Here is a 21,015-nt window from a genome sequence, read left to right on the forward strand (position 1 = left end):
GTAAGACAGTGTGGCTCTGCCCTGGAAGTGCCAGTGTGGTCACGGGAGGCTTCACATATGACTGTCAAGTGCTTTGGAAGGCCTCCTGAGAAGCTCAAGAGATGCTGGTCCTTCACATACAAATTGTGCTTTACTGACTTGTGAAGAAAAAGATCTCTCTAGACTGCTCCATCATCTGTAGATCCCTGTAGAAGAGAGCTCTGACAAGGTGGCCTCTTCGCAAACTGCAGGGTGCTGGCTTCTGCTGCCCAGGTAACCTGGCCATCCTCATCAGGGTTCTGCCTCACTCTTGGAAACTTCTCCTGGCACTAACCTGGGACTTGCTTCTGACTTTTCTGCTTCAGACAGGCTGACCTGCCTTGGGCCCCTGGGTTGGTGGTGTGAAGCGTTTGCTCTGCCTGCTGATAACCTCTTGTTTTAATGAACCTCAGGGTGAACAAGGACAAGCAGGGATCCAAGGTCCCCCAGGGCCCCCTGGCCCACCAGGACCCGCTGGACCTGAAGGGACTCCGGGACAGCCTGGGCCAATTGGGCCACCTGTAAGTCCCATTACAAAAAATCTTTCTGCTTCCTCTTTCCCTAGGGTACAGTAAATTTCCTCTGGCCTTTGTTGCCTCTTCTGAAGGCAGGATAGGACAGGAGATTTGCGGGGGGATACAGATGCATGGTGAGGAAGAAGCTCCTAGAAAGGAGGGGAAGTGAAAGGGAAGGCAGAGGTGTGCACCCTGCACTCTTGCTACCTGGACACATGTGAGTAGGTTACACCAGACCCATTTCCTCCTCCTCAGTCTCTGTAGATGGCCACGGGGAGGAAGTAGCACGCAGAGTGTAATTGTCCAGCTCGCAGCAGAAACCTAATGATAAGGATCTCTGCAACCCCTTTGAACTCCTGTCCCTCTGTCTTGTTCTCAGGCTGGTGGCTGGCATCAAGCAGCCAAGTAGGATGAAAACATTTAAAGTAATACCACAGATAAATGACAGGGGAGAGGGCAGAAAATGCTGTTAATGTGCCTCTCTTTTTGCAACAGGGCAGAGTGGGGGAACCCGGGAAGCCTGGCAGAGATGGGAAGGTGAGTGCCAGAAAGTAGCTCCATTCTCAGGAGCTACAGGGAGCAACATGGTAGGCTGGTCCTGCACCAGCTGCAGTGGGAAAGGAGTTTCCATCTCCAAGGCTTTTTAAAGCCTGCTAGTAGGACATGCAAATCTTTTCCCCTGAGGCAAAAGTGCCTCTCTGCACATGATAGAGGAGCTGGGTTTTCTGCCAGCGTCCTCATCGTGCTTTGAGCTCCCTGAGCAGCCAAGGCTGCAATGACAAAGCATTTGAATTGCCACAAGCCACAGCTCCCAGGGTGGCACAGGCATCACAGCACATCTAAGAGTAGTTTTCTCCTTCTGTCTGCTCACATCAGGAAGGCAGCTCCTGCATGGATACTTTGTTTATTTGTGTTTACATACACACATCCCTGGTGTGCTTCATGGTTCACATCAGGTAAATTGTTTGGTGATTTCTCATCTAAAAACACAAGTGGTTTGTTTGTTAATGCGTTCTCTCTGTTTAGCTTGTCAGAGGAAGCTGCAAATGCCTGATTTACTCCAGAGCTGCTTCATGATGGGCTGGGAAACAAGTTTCCCAAGTAAAGCCAGAGAAACAGGAAAGATTCTGGAGCACAGTGTATAAAGCAAAGCAGCTTTTTGGTCTTCAGATTCAGTGAGACCAGGCTGGGGGGGAGGGCAGGTAGAACACTGTGGGCATGAGTTTATCTGGGTGTATGGTTAAGATGGTATTCATCTACATGAAGGACAGATTGGAGATGTTGGAGCTCACCTGTGCAAATCATGTCTGTGAAGGGACGTTTCAGACCAAAGCTGTTGTCATGTCTCATCACCCTGCAGGCCATGTAATGTCTACATTTGCCAACCCCAGCCTCTGTTTTGATTTTATCTACAGGGCTTGCCTGGACCTCCTGGACCAAAGGTGAGACATATCCCTTCGAGACATCTCGCCTCACTTAGAGGGAGCAAGCTGAAGAACAGAGCTGGCTGCTCCCACTAAGGAGCGATGTGTGCATTCTGAAGGGTGGAGGAGAGGGAGAGGAGGTCACAACAAATAACTGAGCAAGATTTCTAATCCAGCTCACTGGTGCCTTTGGGGCCCAACCCATGTGCTGACTCATGGGTTTTGTCCAGGCGACACGTCTGAGCTGCATCTTGACTGAGCAAGGCACGCCTCATCAGCCCCGCTTGCAACATTCTTTGCCACACACAGCTTTATTGGCTTCTTCCATTCTCAAAGCGTTTGCCAGTGCTTCAGGAACTGATTTTGCAATGCCTATTGTTAACTCCACCACAGTTTCCCATTTATTCACTTGCCAAAGTGCATGGGCTGGGGGTAGGGGGGGTGGTGGTGTTGTTTTTCAGCTGCAGCCACCCACCCCCATTTGTTTTTATTGAAGATGTGTAGCCAGGGTGAGGAAATGGGAACCCCAAATCTGAGGCACAGAGCTGGCATGGGTTATCCAGCTGCCCATGCCTTTCCTGCCTGGTTCAGTGCAAGTAACAGGTCTGAAGGGTCAGGGACCCACCCAGTGAGCAAAAAGTGAATTTTCCCCATGGAAAGCCTTTCTATCCCAACATTGCTCCAGGGGAAAGGGCAGGGATTTGTCCTTCTTAGACTAAGCCTTAGACTTTCTTCTGTCTTTTTTCCTTTTTTTCAGGGAGATCCTGGGATTCAGGGATACCCTGGCAGAAAGGTAAGAAAGGGAACTTTAATATTGTTAAATGAATTAAGCTGCACTGATACCTTGTGGGATCATGGTTGTAAATCTGTGGACTCCTCTGGAGCCCTCTGCTGAGCTCTGCTCCTGCTGGACATGGGGCTGTGACAGGCCCACCAATCCCCTGATGTCATCTGTGTAAAGAAAGGCTGGACCCAGATATGCCTTTAACTCTCCAGTTAAATGGGACAGGCTTCTCCCCATCTGTGTGTCTCTCCACACCCAATTCCTGGCTGAAGCATACCTTTTGTGCATCCAGACCTGAACAGGAGGCTGGAGAGGGCCAGATCCCTAGCTATGTATTTGCTGTCTGGAATAAAGCAGGAAAGAATGGATCCTGGTCCAGGTTAAAAGGCAGAAGCTGGCAATGGCCAAATGCCTTCAGCAGCAGCTAATTAACAGCAGGGTGGTCAAGCCCAGAGAGTGTAATGAAGAGACAGAGAAAGAGGAGAAAGACACAAAGGAAGATCAAAGGGGAGAGAGGGAATGAAGAGGTACTGCTAAAGAGATGTCAGCTGGAGAAGGGGAAGGCAAATGTCCTGGGCAGACAAGGAGTCCTGTGTCCCGTGTTATCTCCACGTTGCTTTATGGATGCAATGGCAAGACCTGAGAGCTTTTTGATTAGTTCTGTATAAACTGAGAAGTTTTTGTTATGTCAGGAAGTGGAAATTATGGCCCCAGTGGACCACAGCCCTCTCCTGCAGACAGGGGCGATTTATTGCCTCTTCTTCCAGGGCAGGGAGCCATTGGTTTTTCCATTAAGGGCCCATCCTGTTCTGTGTGTGTGCTGGGCTCTCAGCACATGGGAGTGGTGAGAGGGTCCCGGCAATGACCTCACAGCGAGGGCCTCTCCTACCAGCTCCTCTTACATGAAAGAACTTGTCTGGCTAATTTACTTGCCTAGCAAAGAGCCTGCCCTGATCTCAGAGGAATGAGCCTGAGGTTGTGACCTCTCTCTGGGAGAGGTGGAAAGAATGGGTGAAAGTAGGGGAGAAAAATCTTCCCTGGTGAGTGGGTCAAAAGAGAAAAGAGGACAAAAAGCTAAGGAAAGGTGGTAGCTCTGATCTCATATATGACCATGATTTTCCCTTCAATCCATGTGTTTCATGCTCTGAGCATCTTGATGCAGAATGGCACTGCTCTCACACAGAGACCCAGATGGTAGGTTGGTGTGTTGTGGGCACCTCTGTGAAGGACATCCCTCTCACATCTTTGCTGACCTTTCAGGCAACTCACAGGCTCTTTTTTTTTTGTTTTTTCCCTTTCTTTTTTTTTCTTTTTTTTTTTCTCCTGCTCACTATGTTTGCTTCTTCCTCTGTTTTCTTTCTTCTCTTCCTCAGGGTGAGGTGGGCGAGTCAGGCCTGCCCGGTGTGCACGGCCTCCCTGGAGCTACTGGCCCCAAGGTAACCCTTAAACTCAGAGTCAGTGGGGCTATCTCCCAAGGGCAGATCAGTGGCACCCAAACCTAGAGACATGCTAAAGGAATACAGCAGGTCAGGGTCTGGAGGCAGTTCCCTAGAACATGGTATAAGCAAAGGAAATAGAGAAACTTGCTCCTCTTTAAAGGGCCTGGACAACCTCTGACCAGGGCAATTCTCTGCTGTCCTGAGCCAGGGCCAGGAACAGGTCCTCATTAAAGAATAGAAACTGACCTGTCCCTTACAGCATTTTGCATTAAGGCTGGGAGGATGAGGATACTCTGGCCCATGAAAGGGTATGATGGTTTGTCTACATCCAAACCATGTAGGAAAGCATCAGTGCAGGCTACTGACCTCCAGCTTCCACTCCACTGACACAACCTGCCTTGCATTCCCAGGGAGGGGTGGGCTGCAGACAGCCTTCAGGCTGGCACCATGTTATTATCAGGAGCCAGCTCTCTCTGGAGGCCTGGGGTTGCATTCATCACACCCTCCCTCTTGTAGCTGCCTCCTCTTTGGCCCTTGCTGCTAGGATAGTACTGCTTGCTCGATTTCTCTTCATGTTCACTGTTCTTCTCTCTGTTTCCTCTCTCTCCTTTGCTGGGCAGGGTGAAAAAGGGGACGCTGGCATAAAGGTAGGCACGAGGAATATGTTTTTCTGGTGGTGGTAGATCATCTGGGAGATGCTGCTCCTTGGGCTGATGGGTTGTAAGAGGAAGCTGGGTCTGAGGCAGCTCTGTGGGGTATTTAATGGAGTACACATCTGTGCTATGATTAACCACAGGCAGGCCCTGCGAGCGCAGGCAACAAAAGCAGCCTTTATCCATTTGGTGGAATTCTCCTCTTACCAAAGGCATTTCTCTGAGTATGAAGCTTGCTAATGATTTGTTACATCTCCCCATTTGAAGGGCTAGGTTGGGGTTTCCTCATAAAATCTGGTTAGCTGACACATCAAATCCACTCGAGCCCTGCAACTCGGGCTGAGGTTTGGCACCAGGCTGCTCTGTCTGTTTCTGGATGCTTTTTTACAGGCTCATATGGCCTATGCCCAGATGTTATCTATTTGACTGCAATTGACTGTACCCATATATTTAAAGTCTATTACTCAATGTAGGCTGCACTTAAAACATTACAGCGTTGGCAAGGGTTCATGATGGCCAGAGCGTACTGTGTCATGCCATGCATCTTAGACATCATGAGAAAAGGCTGGCCCTGTAATGTTTTGAAAGGCAGTAACTGTGGTATGTGCATTCCAAGTATTTAGTGTGTGGCTTGCATCTTATTTATCCTACAGCACACACACCTTCTGTATTTTTTTTTCCATCTGGGTGGATTCCTACCTGAAGGGAGAAAAAGCCCCTTCAGAACTTAATAGACGATCACAGAATGGTTTGGGTTGGAAGGGATCTCCAATGGTCATCCAGTCCAATGCCCCCTGCAGGAAGCAGGGACATCCTCAACTAGGTTAGATTACCCAGAGCCCTGTCAAGCCTGACCTTGAGTATCTCCAGGGATGGAGCCTCAATTACCTCCCTGGACAACCTGTTCCAGTGCTCCACCACCCTCGTGCCAAAGAACTTGTTCCTAACGTCCAATCTAAATCTACTCTTCCCTAGTCTGAAACCATTGTCCCTCATCCTATTGCTACAGGCCTGTATAAAGAGTCTCTCTCCATCCTTCTTGTAGGATGTGGATGTGTTATATTGAGTTTAAAGAACTGTCCTGTGGGATTGCAGGCTCTGGGTTAATCACTGAATAGAAAGGCAGCGATTGCCTTCCTACAGGAAAGCAATGCCACCTGAGAAATGTTTTGGTGCATGTAGAGTCCCAGGGCTCCCCCACACCCATCTTCACATCAGTGTAATTTCATCAGGCACAAAAGCATCTCTTCTGGTTCATACCAGAAAGCAGAACTGCACCCAGAACTAAAGGCATTTTGGGGGCTAGGAGTTTGCTTCTGCCCCAACTGCTCTCCTGTTAAGCTGAACTGGAGAACTAAAGTCAGAGTGTGGACTGGAGGGGACAAAATGCTGGGAGGAGAAACTGTGTTTCACCTCTGCATACACTCACACGTTTCACTGCTAGCAGACACCTGCTTTGCATGCTTGGAGGACTAACCTGCTCTTCATTCAGGCTCCAGCAAAGGAGAAGTCTCCAGGTCTCCCAGCGATGCCTCAGGGTGATCCACAGGCAAGAGCTTTCCCTGCCCTGTGTTAGAGAGCAACAATTCAGGACAACCCTGGAGACCTTCCTGTGCTACTTGGGCCCTTGGGCCCTTTCATAGAGTGGAGGGAAAACCCACAATGCTTTTTGTGGTACTAAGCTGCAGCTCCAAAGGGACACCTCCCCAGCCCCAAAGCAGCCTCTTCTGTCACACACAGACATTCATTTATTATTGTCAGGATCACTTTTCCCTCTATTTCCTCTCTTCTTTGCTCAGAGGATTTGGAAAGGAAGTGCAGACATACCCTTAAATCAGCAGCCAGACATGACCTGGTAGCAGCTCCTGAACATCTAAAACCACATGCATTTGTTGCCTTTGGAAATAGCTTCTTTCCGTCGTCCTGCCACCAAGGAGGATCTGGGAGGCTTTCCGTGCTTCCAGCTTTGGATCCAGTTACCTGGGCTGGATTCTACCTTCTCTTTGTTTTGAGGAGCCCTGGGCCTTTGCTGGCAGCGAAGAACATTTTAGGTCTGAAGAGGCTTGCTGGTTCCACACAGCCCCCTTGTTCTTTAGTAACTTCTCTCCACCTAGTGACAGATGCTGCACGACATAGATCCTCTCTTAGCTATTACCTTCTGTAGACACCACGTGTACTTTGCTCATACTTAACACCTATTTCAGTCTCCCATGAAGGTCATTAGATCCCTGTTTGTTTGTTTGCTTGAAAGGTCATTAGGATGAAGCTTTTCTTCATGCTCTGAGGAAAAAGCAACAAAGGCGCTGCCCACAGCCCTCAGATTCATGGAATGATTTAAGTTAGAAGTGACCTCAAACATCATCTAGTTTCAACCCCCCTGCCGTGGGCAGAGACACCCTCTACAAGACCAGGTCACTCAAGGCCTCATCCAACCTGGCCTTCATCATCTGCCTTTCACAGCAAGGAGTTAAAAGGAAGGGTCTCTGTTTTACTTGGCAGCTCATAGCCAGTACTGCCAATGAGCCGATCAGCACGGGACATGTTCTGTCCTGGTTGGCATCCAGTGGGTGTAAAACTGCTCATACCAGGTGTAGGGAAAGGTAGTGTGAGGGTCTCCTCTGTGGTGAAGCAGAGAGATGTAGCCTAACGCTTCCAGAGGGCCTGGGGAGGTATCTCCCAAAGCATCATGAAGCTCAGGGAAGCTGGGAGGTGCTGCTGACCACCTTCCTGGAGTTCACTGAGGAGCTGCCCTGGGCGTTTTGCTTTTCATAGCCACCCTTTGGTGATGCTGCTCAGCTTCTGGCTTGGCTGTGCCATTCTGGCACTGATTTTGGTGGGCTGCTGCTGCCTGGCTGTGGCACCAAGGGATCACACAGGCATCAGCACAGAGGGTACTTGCTCTACTACAATGGTTTTCAAATACTTAAAGGTTTAAAGATGTTCTGGAGAATTGTTTTTTCTTCCTGTTTCTCTGCCTTTAGCTCTGGGGCTTCTTTCTGCTCTTTAATGGTGTAGTGTCCTGTTTGCTGTTCCTGCTCTCTAATTAGCTCTTGTGCCTGTGTGACCCTGCTGGTGCCAGTGGGGGCTGTGTGAGTGGGCTGAGGCCATCACCAGAAAATTAGGTGTGGGATGGTTGCTCTGTAACTTGCCCCCTGTAAGGGGCTACCTTGCTGCCTCCTTCTGAGGTGGCTTTGCTTTTGTAGGGCTAAATAATTAAACAGCTCTTCAGGCAGGTGGCTTCTTCCAGGAATGTCCCTTTGATGGGGGACTGCTTTCACATGCAGGGCTGCTCTGTGCTCTGCAAGCAGCGTGAGTGCTCCCAGCAGAAAGCACTGCTCTTCTCTGCTTGGTCTCGTTTGAGGGGAAAAAACAGGGAGTGTAGGTGGGGAAGGAAGAGGAGAGAGAGTCTCTCTCTCTTTGACCAGTACAAAGCACTCATAAGTATTGTTTTCCTTTTCTACAGTTTCCTTTGCTACAGTTCAGGGTGCTGCACAGGGCAGGAGGTGCCCACCCTGCCCAGGTCATGCAGGCAGTGTTTTACAAAAGAGTTTAGAGGATGCCACAGCTACAAAAAGTGCTTTTGAAACAAGCATGTGTGCATTTCCCTGCTGAACAGACCTGCCAAGCAAGGACTAAACACGCAGAACAAAGTTAACAGTAGTGTGAAGATTGTCTCAAGGTGTTTTATTTCTCACTTACCACCAGATAAAATTCAGGCTAACAATCCAGGGCACCCCCTGGATTCTCTATTTCTCCAGGTAACTTTGTTCATTCCACAGTCACTGCAGGCTATGCCCTGCAGCATGCTGTGGCATGGGATGTGGTAGCAGGACACAGGCTGGCTTTGTTCCCAACACTGCCACTCTGGTACTCCAGAAGGGTCAAGTTCTGCTGTACACAGCAGGCTTGAGAGGTACCACTGATGGGAAACAGCCCTGGCTAGGGCAGTCAGCTTGATGAGAGTAGGGTGGGGAAATGGTTTGTGGCCCACCTCACCCTGGAGGCTTCCTCATCACCTGGGTCCTCCTCACAGAGCCCTGGGAGGACTCATCTCACATCTCTTGCTCTTTTTCTCTGTGTGTCTTGCTCTGCTTCCAGGGGGAGAGAGGCATGCCAGGGCTGCCAGGAAGACATGGCACTAAGGTACCTTGTGAGCAGTGGAGTGATGCTTGTCTGCCTGGTCTCACCTGTACCACTCAACTGTCCCTGATGCGCAAGCATCGCCTGGATTTGTGTGTGTGTCTCTTAGTCAATGACCATCCTTAGCTGAATTCTTCCTGCTTCTAAATTGCAATATCAAGGAGGTGGTGGGAGAAGAAGTGTTTTACACAGCAAGTGGCATGCCCAGTCTGATGCTGTCTTGCGACATCAGGATCTCGATGCTTTCCACTAGCGAGAGCGGCCAGGTGCTGATGGTTGTAGGGAATTGGCTCTCTGGAAATTGGGGGTTCCAAGGGACCACCTCAGCCTTCAGCGATGTGTGCTAGCCCCCTGCCATCAGTAGGGTGATGCAAGTGTGTACCTGGACTAATGCAGTGGTGAATCAGGGCCAGTGTGAGCAAGCCTGCATGTGTGTGCACTGCAGTGCGGGAATCAGTACTAGAGAATAACACCGTCTGCATTCGCTGCCACTGAAAGGCCAAAGAGTGAGGAACAGGCACCCCAAATGCACTGTGGAAGTCTAACCCATGGCACTTGCTGCACGTAATCCCTTTCATGACTCTAGCCCATGTTCACTAAAATGTACTGACCCCTGAAAATATCTGGAATGCTTTTTGTTCCCCCTGTTTATTGCATAGAATCCCTGATCTCCATCTTCTGTCCTTGTGTTTTTTAGCTTTGTCCCCGATTTCTGTTTCAGAAAGCTGAGAGGTATGATCCTGCTGCTCTCTGGCTCCCCACTCCTCCTTGTTTGAACTTTTCCAAGCTCTTTTCACTTTGAACTTGGCTCCCAGTCCTCCTCTCTGCCTCGTGCTACATCCCACCCCCTCTCATTTCCCAACTTTTAACACTACTTCACCTCCTTCCCTCTCCTTAGACCTTCGTTATCCCTCATATATGCTTTTGTCACTGGATCTTTTCACCAGGACCTAACTAACACTAACACAGGGCATACAGAGGTTTCAGAGCAGAGGGTTGATAGGGAAGGCCTGCTTTTTGCATCCATGCTCTCGAGGGAAATATGACTGTCCCTGTGGGAGCAGCTGTCTCCTGGGGTTTGGAAGCAGCTGTCTCGGATTGCAGGACAGGCTGGACTCTCTGGTCTCGTGACGACAGCTTGCTCTGCGCTGCAGAATGATGCCTGAATTGCAGTGCTTGGAAGGCTTTCTTTTTCCTCCTAAGGTGGCTGGCTTCAGAGCTCTCCTGAAAAAAAAAATGTACTGCAGGGTTTGTCCTCTGTGATAAAAACAGAATGGGGGGAAAAGTAAGACCAAGGCTCTGGGGTAGGAGTTGGCCTTTCTGGAGATGTTTCAGCTGCTGTATCTAGGATCAAGCACTGAACTGAGTGCTCGATCCTCAGTCTGTCTTTCCATTCCTTGGTTATTTGACACTGTCCTGCTTGTTGGCCTTTGCTTTGCTGGCAGGACTGAAACCAGGGGAGGGTAGAAATCTGGTTGTCTTGACTGGGTTGTGCTCATGGTGCCTGCCTTTGGAGGAGCTTTCTGGAAAGCAGAGCCACTGCCACAGGTGATCAACGATGCGTGCTGTGTGCTGTTACAGCATTCCTTCTGAGTTTTGGAAAGGAAAAGATGTGTCTGTTGCCTTTTGAGTTCCACCTGCCTGATACTGTTTTGTTTGTGAAAGCTGGCGCCCGATTGGTTTCAAATGAGGTGTTTCTGTCTTTCCTCTCTCTGCAGGGCGCTCCCGGGACGTCAGCCGCAGGGATGAAGGTCAGTTTCACACCGCGCTGCAGCGCCTTGAGTGGGTCTGGCTTGAGAGCAAGGGCTGGAGTCAGTAGAGCGCAAGGCAAGAGGAAAATGGTCGGACAGCTCCCACTAAAGGGCAATAGCAGAACTGCCGGAGAAACCGGCCCCGGCTGCAGCAGCCCTGCTCCTCCGCACCGCTTCAGGGCAGGACGTTTGGAGAGCAGTGGTCCGGATGGCGACAGAGTGAAGGGTCAGCTGCAGGCTGAGAGGCTAAAAGTTATCCCGGGGATCCATAATACTCGGTGGGATAACCACCTGTTGTCCTGACTTCCTCCAGCTGCAGAGGGAAAAAGGCAGAGATTTAGAAGTTATCTCCAGAGCTGGTGATTTTCCTCCTCGATGCCACACTGATCCCCTATCAGCCCAGCTTCCTTCCAAGCCCGGCTGCAACCACAGCCTTGCTCTGCTCCTGTGCACACAGAGCTAGGAGCAGGCAAATTCCATAGTGCCAACAGATGAGTCTTGCCTTAGTTATGCTTTCTTGTACCTGGTAAATTCTCTTGAAGTACTCCTTGCCCTCAGTTTTGTTAGTCACTTGCCTGATACTTGGCCAGCTTCCCACAGCAGCCTCGGAGCTGGCTAATGAAGGTAAAATAAGCTTCAGGCACAAATATGCATCTAAAGCATCCTCATGCCCTTATTTGCAAGCCCAAGGCATCCACTGGTGAATGTTCTTGCCTCCACTCTGACAGCTTGGGGAGGAGTTGTGCTCTCTTCTGGTTTTTCACTTTGTTTTTCTATCTCTTCCTCACCAGGGCGAGCCTGGGACTCCAGGAGAAAAGGTACTCTCAGCAGTCTTTGCTTTGAGCTTGCATTCCTGGTTTGTTTGTGTATTTAACTTACAACTTCCTATATTCAGGTTTGTGCCCATTATCTCTTGTCCTGCCACTGGGCACCACTGCAAAAAGACAGGCTGTGTCCTCCTGACACCCACCTTTTAAATATAAGTACTGATAAGATCCTGTCCCTCAGTCTTCTCTAAGCTATAAAAAGCCCCAAGCCCCTCAGCCTTTCTTCCCAAGACAGACTTTTTACCTCCCTAATCATATTCATAGCCCTTTGCTGTACCCTCTAGCTGCCTTCTTCCTTCCCTTCCTACACAAAACACAAAGAGCACACTTTGCTTAGCAAGTATAGTTCCCCCTCACCTTTCACTTGTCCCCTTCTGCCTCCCAGTACTTCTGTGTCCACCAAAAGTCTTCCCATGTTTCTACCTGGGGCTGTTCTCCTGTCATGCATCCTATGAACAGCCCTGCACAGTCTTTTCTGTCTGTGTAGTGTGACCTCGTTGAGTTCCAATGGTGGATAGAGTACAGAAATGCTCTGTCACTCCCCATTACCAAGCAGCCCTCTGGGTTCTGAGCAGCTGGCTCCTCTTGCTGGAGACTGGTTTAGGTTACAGCATGCAAGGGCCGTCTAACAGGCATGTTCTCTGTCTCTTTTCTTCCCCACCAAGGGAGATCCTGGAGTCCCAGGGAGGATGGGCCCCCCAGGTTTGCCAGGGAAGAGGGGGCAGCGGGTAGGATATTGTGTGTTTGGGCTTGGTGTCCTGGCAGTGCTGTGCTGCGTTCCTGCCAGCAGGAGCTGGCGGGAGCCTGCTTTGCGTGGCATTGTTGTGCTTGCGGGGATTACGTGTCCCGTCCTGGCTCTTGCCCCCTTGGTGAAGTGTATTTGCCTGTTCCTGCTTGCAGGAGGTGCGGGGCTAGCGGCAGGCAGGGCAGCATGAGATGCCCGTGGGATGCAAGGCTTGTTCTGGGAACAATTAAGGGCAGTGCTGCATCTTTCAGCTCTAGAAATAACACCCTAAAGAGGGACTCAGCAATCTAACCTCCTGCCTTAAGAAACCTGCTTCTCTACACCCCTGTTATAGCAGCACAGGATGTTTGCAGCAGCCCCTATGGGCATGTGGATTGAAAACTAGTCCTTGAGTGAAAAGTAGGATGCCAAAAATGGAGCAAGGCAGAATCGGGGTTCACAGAGGCCTGGAACAGGATTAGAGATTATCTCCTTACAAAAACCCCAAAGGCCAAACCTTTTCCTTGGGTGTGAGGTCTTGCAAATGTTTTTCTTCATTCCAGGGAGAGAAGCCTCAGTTTATGGCAGCAATGTGTGGGCTCTGGTGGGGGAGGAAGGCTGACGGGGTCCTTCCAGGTGGCTGGAGGCCAAATTACCTTAGAGAAAAGGGTCACTGCACTCTAGAATTGTCTGAAAAAATAAGATTGCTGCTAGTCAATTATTTTCCATGGAACCACCAGTGCATGACTCTTCCTGGAGCATTGATGCAAGTCCTCTGCATGTCAGATAGGTGCCCTTGAGCTCCGATGAGACTGGTGTGCAGCAGGCAGCAGCATGGCCCCAAGAGGAGATCTGTGCTTGCCTTGCTGATGCAGTGTGCTGCTGCTGTGGGGAGAGCTGGGCACCTGCTGGAAGAAAGGTTTTGGGTTGTTCTTTGTAATCTCTGCAAGTTGGTAAGCCTTGGGGGTGTGAGGATTGCATGATGCACGTGAAACATCTCTTTATGGTAACAGAAACCTCTGATATCACTCCCTGGCCTTGGGAAATGCAGACTCCTGAGCAGGACTCTGTAGCCAGGGGGCCAGCAGCTGGGTGGAATGGGCTGAACAGAAATTAGCTTCAACATTATTAGAGCTCAATTAGTGGTTTTTATTCAAAAGATGACCCAGACATTGTGGTGAACTAAGCAAAGCCACTTCACCAAGTGATTGCTGGGTGCCCTCAGTTGCTTGCTTCCCTGTGGCATCATCCATCTCTGTGGTGCCTCATGCAGCTCAGCATACAGGCCCTGATCTCCAGGCATCACCTTCTGCCTTTGCCATTTTTGCTGCCCCTTTTTTTCCCCACTGCTTTTCACATTGAGCATTTGTCACAGAGCTTGGCTGCTGACTGAGACACTGCACTGCCTTTGTTTTTAAGAGCCTGATGAGACTGGGATTTGGAGTTAAGGAACAGGAGAAGGAAACGCCCTTCGGGAGAGGTGTAGGAATGTTGGTTGTGAGATCTTTGCCAAAACAGAGGAGTGGAATTCATAGTACAATGAGGAGGTGTAGAAACTGGGATGGACTCAAGCAGTAGAGGGTTTCTGTGAAAAGAGCTGAACCATCAGGGCATGGACAAAGTCCTGCTCTCCAAATAACATTCACCCTGGGCAACAACTTTTCTGGTTGTATGGAATGTGGAGAGCCTGTGCTGAAGAACTGTCAGGGGAAAGGGTTTAGTGGTAAGGAAAATGCACAGGGGCATCATGGATGCCTTTCCCACCCAAATTCCTTTGGAGAGAAATGGTTAAAATGATGTCCAGAGATAATCAAAAGGAAGGAGAAAAGGTCGCTGTCCTGAGCAGATACTGCCAGAGAATGCCTTGTCTGTGCCTGAAGCGAAGGAAGAGAGGGTTTGGAACCAGGATGCAGCTCATCCTTTGACTCCTCCTCCAGGATGGAGATCCTGCAGAGTCAGCCCTGACCATGTCCTTTTTTTTGTCAACAGGGTGAGAAGGGACGAGCTGGTGACCCTGGGCTTCCTGGACTCCCTGGAATGAAGGTTTGCATCTTTTCTGGTTTTTGTTTGTTTGTTTGTTTTTGAGGGGCCACTCTGGTCCTCTTTCCTTCCTCCCTCCTGTGCACAGCTCGTGACTCTTAGGTCACTGTCACAGCATCTGGCAAGCACGTTCTGCAGAGCTCAGCTGGGTGTCAGCCCCAGTCAGGGATGTGACAGGGCCACACAAAGGATGCCTTTTTCTGAGGAATTGTGAGCCTTCTTGCAGTGAGGGGGAGGCTGTGGTCCTGGGAACATGACCATGGAATTGTGTTCCAGTAGTTCCCCTTTAAAAGCATGACCTCAGATGTATTGTGGCATTTTGGCCTCCCTCCTGCTCCAAGATCCACCACGTGTGAGGAGATGAGCTTTTGGAGTGCTGCACTACTGTGCTCTAAGTTGGAAGAGTAGCCTTGTGCTGGGAGAGACCCAGGGCAGGAGCACAACAACTCTGGCTTTCCCCTGTGCTCTGAGATGAGTATAGAAGTCACATCATTCATGTCAGACTTCCACAGGGCCCTTTGCCTTTGGTGAAGGGGACAGTGTACTGAATGCCAGTGGCCGTCTCGGGAAAGGACAAGGGCCTGACCTGCTGGAAAGCAACTTTGTGGAGAAAGACCTGAGAGTCCTGGGGGACACCAGGCTGACCATGAGTCAGCAATGCGCCATTGTGGCCAAGAAGGCCAATGGCATCAATAAGAGTGAGGCCAGCAGGTCAAGGGAGATTCTTCTCCCACTCTACTCAGCCCTGGTGAGACTGTATCTGGAGTATTGTGTCCAGTTCTGGGCTCCTCAAGAAAGACAGGGAACTGTTTGGAAGGGTACAGCAGAAGGGGCTATGAAGAATATTAGGAGGCTAGACCATCTGTCTTATGAAGAAAGGCTGAGGGACTTGGGGCTTTTTAGCTTGGCAAAGAGAAGACTGAGTGGGGATCTTATCAATGCCTATCAATGCTTTAAGGGTGGGTGTCAGGAGGATGGGGCCAGGCTTTTTGCAGTGGTGCCCAGTGACAGGACAAGAGGTAATGGGCACAAGCTTGAACAAAGGAAGCTCCCTCTAAAGGAGGGCAGAACTTCTGTGCTTTGAGGGTGGTAGATTACTGGGACAGGCTGCCCAGAGAGGTAGTGGAATCTCCCTCTCTGGAGTAATTCAAAGCCTGCCTAGATGCTGTCCTCTGTAACCTGCTGTAGGGGGATTGGACTAGGTGATCTCCAGAGGTCCCTTCCAACCCCTACCATTCTATGATTCTATAATGACAACTTGGTGCCAAGAAAGTTTTCTGCATTTGTATCTGCTCTGTGTGAAGGATGTGGGCTGCAGGGCTGACTGGCTGGTGACTCCAGCCTGAGGGAGACATACCCCAAAAAAAGCCATCACCAGGTGGTTTTATCAGCTCAGTTTCAACAGTTGTGTTCAAACTGGAGGCTGGAGTCTGAACTCTTCCCATGGGCAGCTTTATGTGGCTCTGAAATAGGAGCTAAGCAGCAGCACTGCAGCCAAAGGGATGGTGATAGCTGTGACTGCTGGCAGGGCTCTAGGTGGAGCCCACAGGCAGGACTATGCTGGCCTGGTTCCTGGACAGCTGCTGGCTCTGGAGCAGCAGCACTTCTGGGTTATCAAGAGGCCAGCTGATAGCCCTTGTCTTGGGCCCTATCTGGAAGCAAACAGTTTGGCAAGTGAAATCATGCAGATACTGATCTGTGACATGTGGCTTGTTCTTCCTTGCAAACAGGGAGAGAAGGGAAGTGCTGAGAATGCCCTAGTGGGAATTAAAGGAGAACCTGGCCCTCCAGGTCTGCCAGGGCCCCCTGGACCAAAGGTGAGAGGTTTTTCCTCCAGTGAGTTTTGTGTTGTGAAGGATTGTACCCAGCACAAGGTGTGCACGAAGGGGCAAAGGTTGCATTGATTTCTGCCATCCTCTGGTTACCTGCAGAAAGGCTATCAGGTTCTGTAGGGTGATCTAGTTTATTGTTTCAAATGCCGAAGGTGAAAGAACTTGTGAACTGTGTTTTGGGGAGGCATATGCCCTCCTTGTGCTCAGATAAACCCCCTCTAGGTTCTGTGAGAAATCAGTTGCTCAGAATCAAAGACAGCTGCTACTTCCCGTGGTGGACACAAGGAGGCAGGATGGAAGCCCTCCAAGTCTCCTTTCCCTTTCCTCTTCTACCTCTGCAAAGAGCAACAGCAGCAAAATCCTGGTCCTCGGTGAAGGACACCAAGAGCCCTTAAATCTGAGATCCCATCTCAGATGTGCTTGGAACAGCTCTCCTGTGGACTTACTTTGGATCTGTACTGGGTGCTTTCCTTCATGCTGAATACTCCCTGCATGCTGGGTGGAAGATAAGGGCACCTGGTGTGAAGTCATAGCAGGAGATTTAGGGTTACCTGAGGAGAAGGAGGCTCAGCAGGGGCACTTGGCTGGTGCAGTTCTTCCTCCTGGGAATGCAAAGCCAACAGTGGAGTCACATCCCCTCCACACAATACAAACTCATCCCTTTCCTTTCCTCTCAGGGAGAAGCTGGTGACGTTGGCCGGCCTGGCACTGAAGGGTCACGGGGGGAAAAGGTACAGAGTGCTTCTGCACAGCCCCACTCCAGGCTCAGTAGCTGCATATTGATTCCTACATGTACAAAACTTAGCTGAAAATGTGCATTTCAAAACCAAGCTGCCTAGTCACAGGCTGTTTCAGAGGACTAGCAGAGAACAATGATTCCTGAGTTCAAGCAAGTGAAGGGATAGGCTCTGCTAACATGATGTTGTTCTTGTTACAGGGAGAACCTGGCTCACCAGGAGACCAAGGACCCATGGGCCCAAGGGTAGGTGTCCCTTCACTAACTCTTGAAGACTTTTGGCCTTTTGTAGGGGTCTAAGGATAGTGGGACCACACTGACACTCTAGATCAGGGCTTTCCTCTCCTGACTGATGTTCTCACCATCACTAAAAGTGCTTATTATAGCAGGGCAATGGCTATGCTTGAGACAGGCCATTCACTCCATGCCATCATCAGAGGACACCCCCACCTTAAGGGGGAAAGGTGTCTTCAGAGCCACCTCAGGGTGAATGCTTTATCTCATTTTGTAGGGATGAATCCAGTTCCTAGATTCTGGCCTCAACTTCACCACTTACCAAACCTGCCAGCTTTGTTGGTCATGGCATGGGGATCTGGGTTTGCCTGGCTACACTTCAGTAGTGTTTCCTCTACCAAAATGTGCTTTTAAGAGCTCTGGTTAAGAAATGAAAAACTGGAAGCTTCTGAAACAGGCCCCCCTGAGGCCCCTTTTTCAGGGTGAACAGCATCTCTGAGTACCCCACAGGAAGGGCAATCTCCAAACCCTGGCTAAAGAGCTGGTATTTGCAGGGCCCCAAAGGAGAGCCTGGGAAGGATGAAATGATGGACTATGATGGCAACATCAGTGAAGCTCTCCAGGTGAGCAACTGCCCTCCTGTCACACGAGGTGACTGCTGGGTGCTTTACTGTTTCCCAGAGGATGCAGGAACAATGTAGACCTGCTTCCTTGGCAGTAGCAGCAAAGGAAGTACCTGGTTGTTCTGCAGTCCCCTTTATTATGGTGTTTTGGTAGCTACTTAGACACCTTGTTTAGTGGATGTATTAACAGTAGAAGACATAGAGGTGATGTGAATGCCCTCAGGAGTGGCCCATGGTTTGGTGTAGATGGTGAAAAGAATTGCAAAGCTTCTTCAGGAGTGCCTGCTGGGTGATGTGCAGTGAGCTGTGCCCTGCTCTGGGTTAGCCTGGGAAAAGGAGAAATTGTAGAGTAGCAGCTCCATGGGGCTCAGAGCTGGGGGGTTGCTGTTGTTCCTGTCTCATTTGGGACAATGTTACACTGGTAGAGAACAAACCCCCTATAGGAAAAAAGCTTTGTTTTCAGGTGACTGTTTCCCTTTTGGGTTTATTTCTTTTAACTTTATTATTATTATTATTATTTTCTAGGAAATAAGAACTTTGGCCTTGATGGTGAGTTCCCAGCTTTGCTGTGTGATTTGAAGCAAGCAGTCCTGTGTCCAGCCCGAGCAGTTTAGGCGCAGCTAAAACATTTGGCCCTTGTGATTGGGAGCTACAGTTGGGGCAGCTGACAGCTGAACAAGAGTTCATCTTGCCTTCTGGTCTTGGCACCTGAATTCTGATCAGGCCTTTTATTTCTCCACTTCAAGAAGTAATATGTGCTGCTCAGAAGGGGCAGGGAAGAGCAGGGGTTGCTGACCAGAACATTAAAAAGGGAAGCCTTGGGTGCCTCACAAGAAAGCTCGTATTGGGAGTCTGTGGTGGACACTTTGTGATAAAAAGACATAATTTCACTGCATGACAGGCTGTTTGACACAACAGCCCTGCACAAAAGTGATCATTTAAGCCAGCAGTGACTAGAAGCCCTTTGAAGACAAAGAAAGGCAAAGTAGTCATTTTGAGACAAAATGAGAGAATAAATGCCCTTTTATTTTGCTTCTCAGGGGAAGAGCACAAAAATGGGTGTAATTAGCATCACTTGCTAGGCCAGCCTTCTCTCTAGGTCTCCTTAAGCCAAGGGTGATCAGGGAATCTGCTCAGAATCACAGAATTGTCAGGGTTGAAAGATCATCTAATTCCACTTTCCACTAGATCAGGTTGTCCAGAGCCACAGCCAGCCTGACCTTCAAAACCTCCAGGGATGGGGCTTTCACCACCTCTCTGTTCCAGTGTCTCACCACCCTTATGGTGAAGAACTTATTCTTAATGTCCAATCTAAATCTACACTCCTCTAGCTTAGGTCCATCCCCCTAGTTCTGTCACTACCTGACACCCTGAAAAGTCCCTCACAACTTCCTTGTAGCCTCCTTCAGATGCCGGAAGGCCACAAGAAGGTTTCCTTGGAGCCTTCTCTCCTCCAGACTGAACAACTCCAGCTCTCTCAGCGTGTTCTCATAGGAGAGGGGCCCTAGGCCTCTGATCATCCTTGTGACCCTTCTCTGGACACATTCCAGCATGCCCAGCCCAGATCCTTCTTGGAATAGGGGTTCCAAATACTGAGTGGGCATCTAGCCCTGCTTAAGCCGTGCTTGTTCTCCAAGCAGCAGTGTTTGCTCTGACCTCTATTCTAAATATACTTTTGTAGATAGGAAGGAAAAACCTTGTTAAGCTCACCCCAGTTTCAGGAGCAGATAGCTGTGGTCATTGTTTGTTTCCTTTCACGTAAATGTGAAGAAATAAATACTTATCCACAGCTGGCCTGCTGCTCACTCAGGACTCTCATCACTCAGCTTCCCAAGCAAATGCAATTTCAGGAATCCCTGGGAAAATTGCCCCACTATCTCCCTTTTAAACTCAGAAGAGCTCTTTGGTATCAAAAGCACAAAAATGATGATGTTGATAATCTGCAAATGAGTTTGTCTTTATCTAGGGACCCCCAGGACTTCCGGGTGTGGCTGGACCTCCAGGGCCACCAGGACAGAAGGTATTTGCTCAGCTCAGCACTTGCAGGGCTAAGGGAAACACAAGAGCGGTATGGAAGAATTCCCTTTCTGTTCTCTCTGGCCAGCACTATCAGGCTGTCCTGCTGGCCTCTGCCACTCCTCCTCATGCACAATATCCTGAAGATCTCTTTTCCCACAATGATAATGCCATATCTGAAAGATGAAAGTCCTTCCTACTTGCCCTCCCCTTTAGGAAGCAGCTCATGGGAACGGATCTCTGCAGGGATAGTGCTGGCTGGGGACTGTTACAGCACTGGAGCTGTGAGCTGTCAGGATAAACAAGGCTGGTGAAATTCTCAGGCAGTCACATCATGTGTTGTTTCAAGAGGGGGTTCCATGCTTTCTATCATGACTCTCAGTTAGCAGAGCCCCTGCAGACTATTTCTGTAATGCCCACCCTTCACCATAGTTGTTTTCAAATTGTTTCAGGGTGAAATTGGCTTGCCAGGTCCTCCAGGCCATGATGGAGAAAAGGTAAGACATAGTGCCTCTGTGGGTTGCTCTTTCCTTCCATGGTCATTTCTGGAGTTAATATGTTCCATCTCTGTCACAAAAATGAGCATTAATAGTTTACCAAAGTCCTGTCTTAGGAGAGATGGCTGGGTTGGCACAACAAATCTCCTGTGTGCTGCCCTGACTTCTCCAGGGGCACTACTGAGAGCGAGAGGATGAGAATGACAGAGCTCTCAGCTAGAGGCTCACTCTGCAGGAATAAGTTCACTGTCACCGTTTCACTCTGTGTTGTGTGGGTTTCTTCTAGGGCCCACGTGGCAAGCCTGGAGAAATGGGCCCCCCTGGCCCTCATGGACTGCCAGGAAAGGATGGACCACCTGGAATAAAGGGAGAACCAGGCCAGACTGGGGTCACAGGAGAGAAGGGTGACAAAGGAGAGCCAGGACAAGCTGGCTCACCGGTGAGTAAATTGAAGGCTCTTAGAGAACTGCTGGCTCTCCAGGTTATGAGGCAAGGTCCTGGGACTTCTCAGATACCTCAGAGCCCTTCTGAGGTGGGTGCTGGAAGCACCTCATTGCTGCTGTGTGAAGTGTGTCAGTACAGAAGCAAGGTCTTGGCTCCCTGGCAGATGTGTTGTCCTTTGTGCTAGAGTGGCTGTCCTCAGCTGCCTGCCCTGCTCTCTGAGCGCTGGGTCATGTCCTGTGCTTGCAGCCTGGCCTGTTGCTTACACTGAGCTACCACTGTGAGCCAGGCAGCTGGGGTACCAGCATGCACCCTCCTCGT

The 21,015-nt window shown here is 49.8% G+C and overlaps 1 protein-coding gene across 12 annotated transcripts in view; it reads left to right on the forward strand.

Moving 5' to 3' along the window:
* Positions 1-21,015, forward strand: part of COL13A1 (collagen type XIII alpha 1 chain) — a 64,450-nt gene that overhangs the window by 22,699 nt on the left and 20,736 nt on the right. For 4 of the 12 annotated variants that reach the window (XM_068140298.1, XM_068140306.1, XM_068140295.1 and 1 more), the window contains 19 exons: positions 432-539; positions 1,029-1,070; positions 1,949-1,975; positions 2,715-2,750; positions 4,115-4,177; positions 4,801-4,827; positions 8,932-8,976; positions 10,692-10,724; positions 11,516-11,542; positions 12,217-12,279; positions 14,265-14,318; positions 16,046-16,132; positions 16,825-16,878; positions 17,085-17,129; positions 17,672-17,740; positions 18,266-18,289; positions 19,707-19,760; positions 20,209-20,253; positions 20,540-20,692. In XM_068140298.1, the coding sequence (XP_067996399.1) occupies positions 432-539; positions 1,029-1,070; positions 1,949-1,975; positions 2,715-2,750; positions 4,115-4,177; positions 4,801-4,827; positions 8,932-8,976; positions 10,692-10,724; positions 11,516-11,542; positions 12,217-12,279; positions 14,265-14,318; positions 16,046-16,132; positions 16,825-16,878; positions 17,085-17,129; positions 17,672-17,740; positions 18,266-18,289; positions 19,707-19,760; positions 20,209-20,253; positions 20,540-20,692 (1,056 nt within the window). The remainder of the gene's footprint in view (positions 1-431; positions 540-1,028; positions 1,071-1,948; positions 1,976-2,714; positions 2,751-4,114; positions 4,178-4,800; positions 4,828-8,931; positions 8,977-10,691; positions 10,725-11,515; positions 11,543-12,216; positions 12,280-14,264; positions 14,319-16,045; positions 16,133-16,824; positions 16,879-17,084; positions 17,130-17,671; positions 17,741-18,265; positions 18,290-19,706; positions 19,761-20,208; positions 20,254-20,539; positions 20,693-21,015) is intronic. The other 8 variants (XM_068140300.1, XM_068140296.1, XM_068140302.1 and 5 more) reach the window with 8 other exon arrangements.

Source organism: Melanerpes formicivorus, unplaced genomic scaffold (genome assembly GCF_026170545.1).
Source record: "Melanerpes formicivorus ecotype bairdi unplaced genomic scaffold, bMelFor1.0.p_v2 SCAF_6, whole genome shotgun sequence".
NCBI lineage: Eukaryota > Metazoa > Chordata > Aves > Piciformes > Picidae > Melanerpes > Melanerpes formicivorus.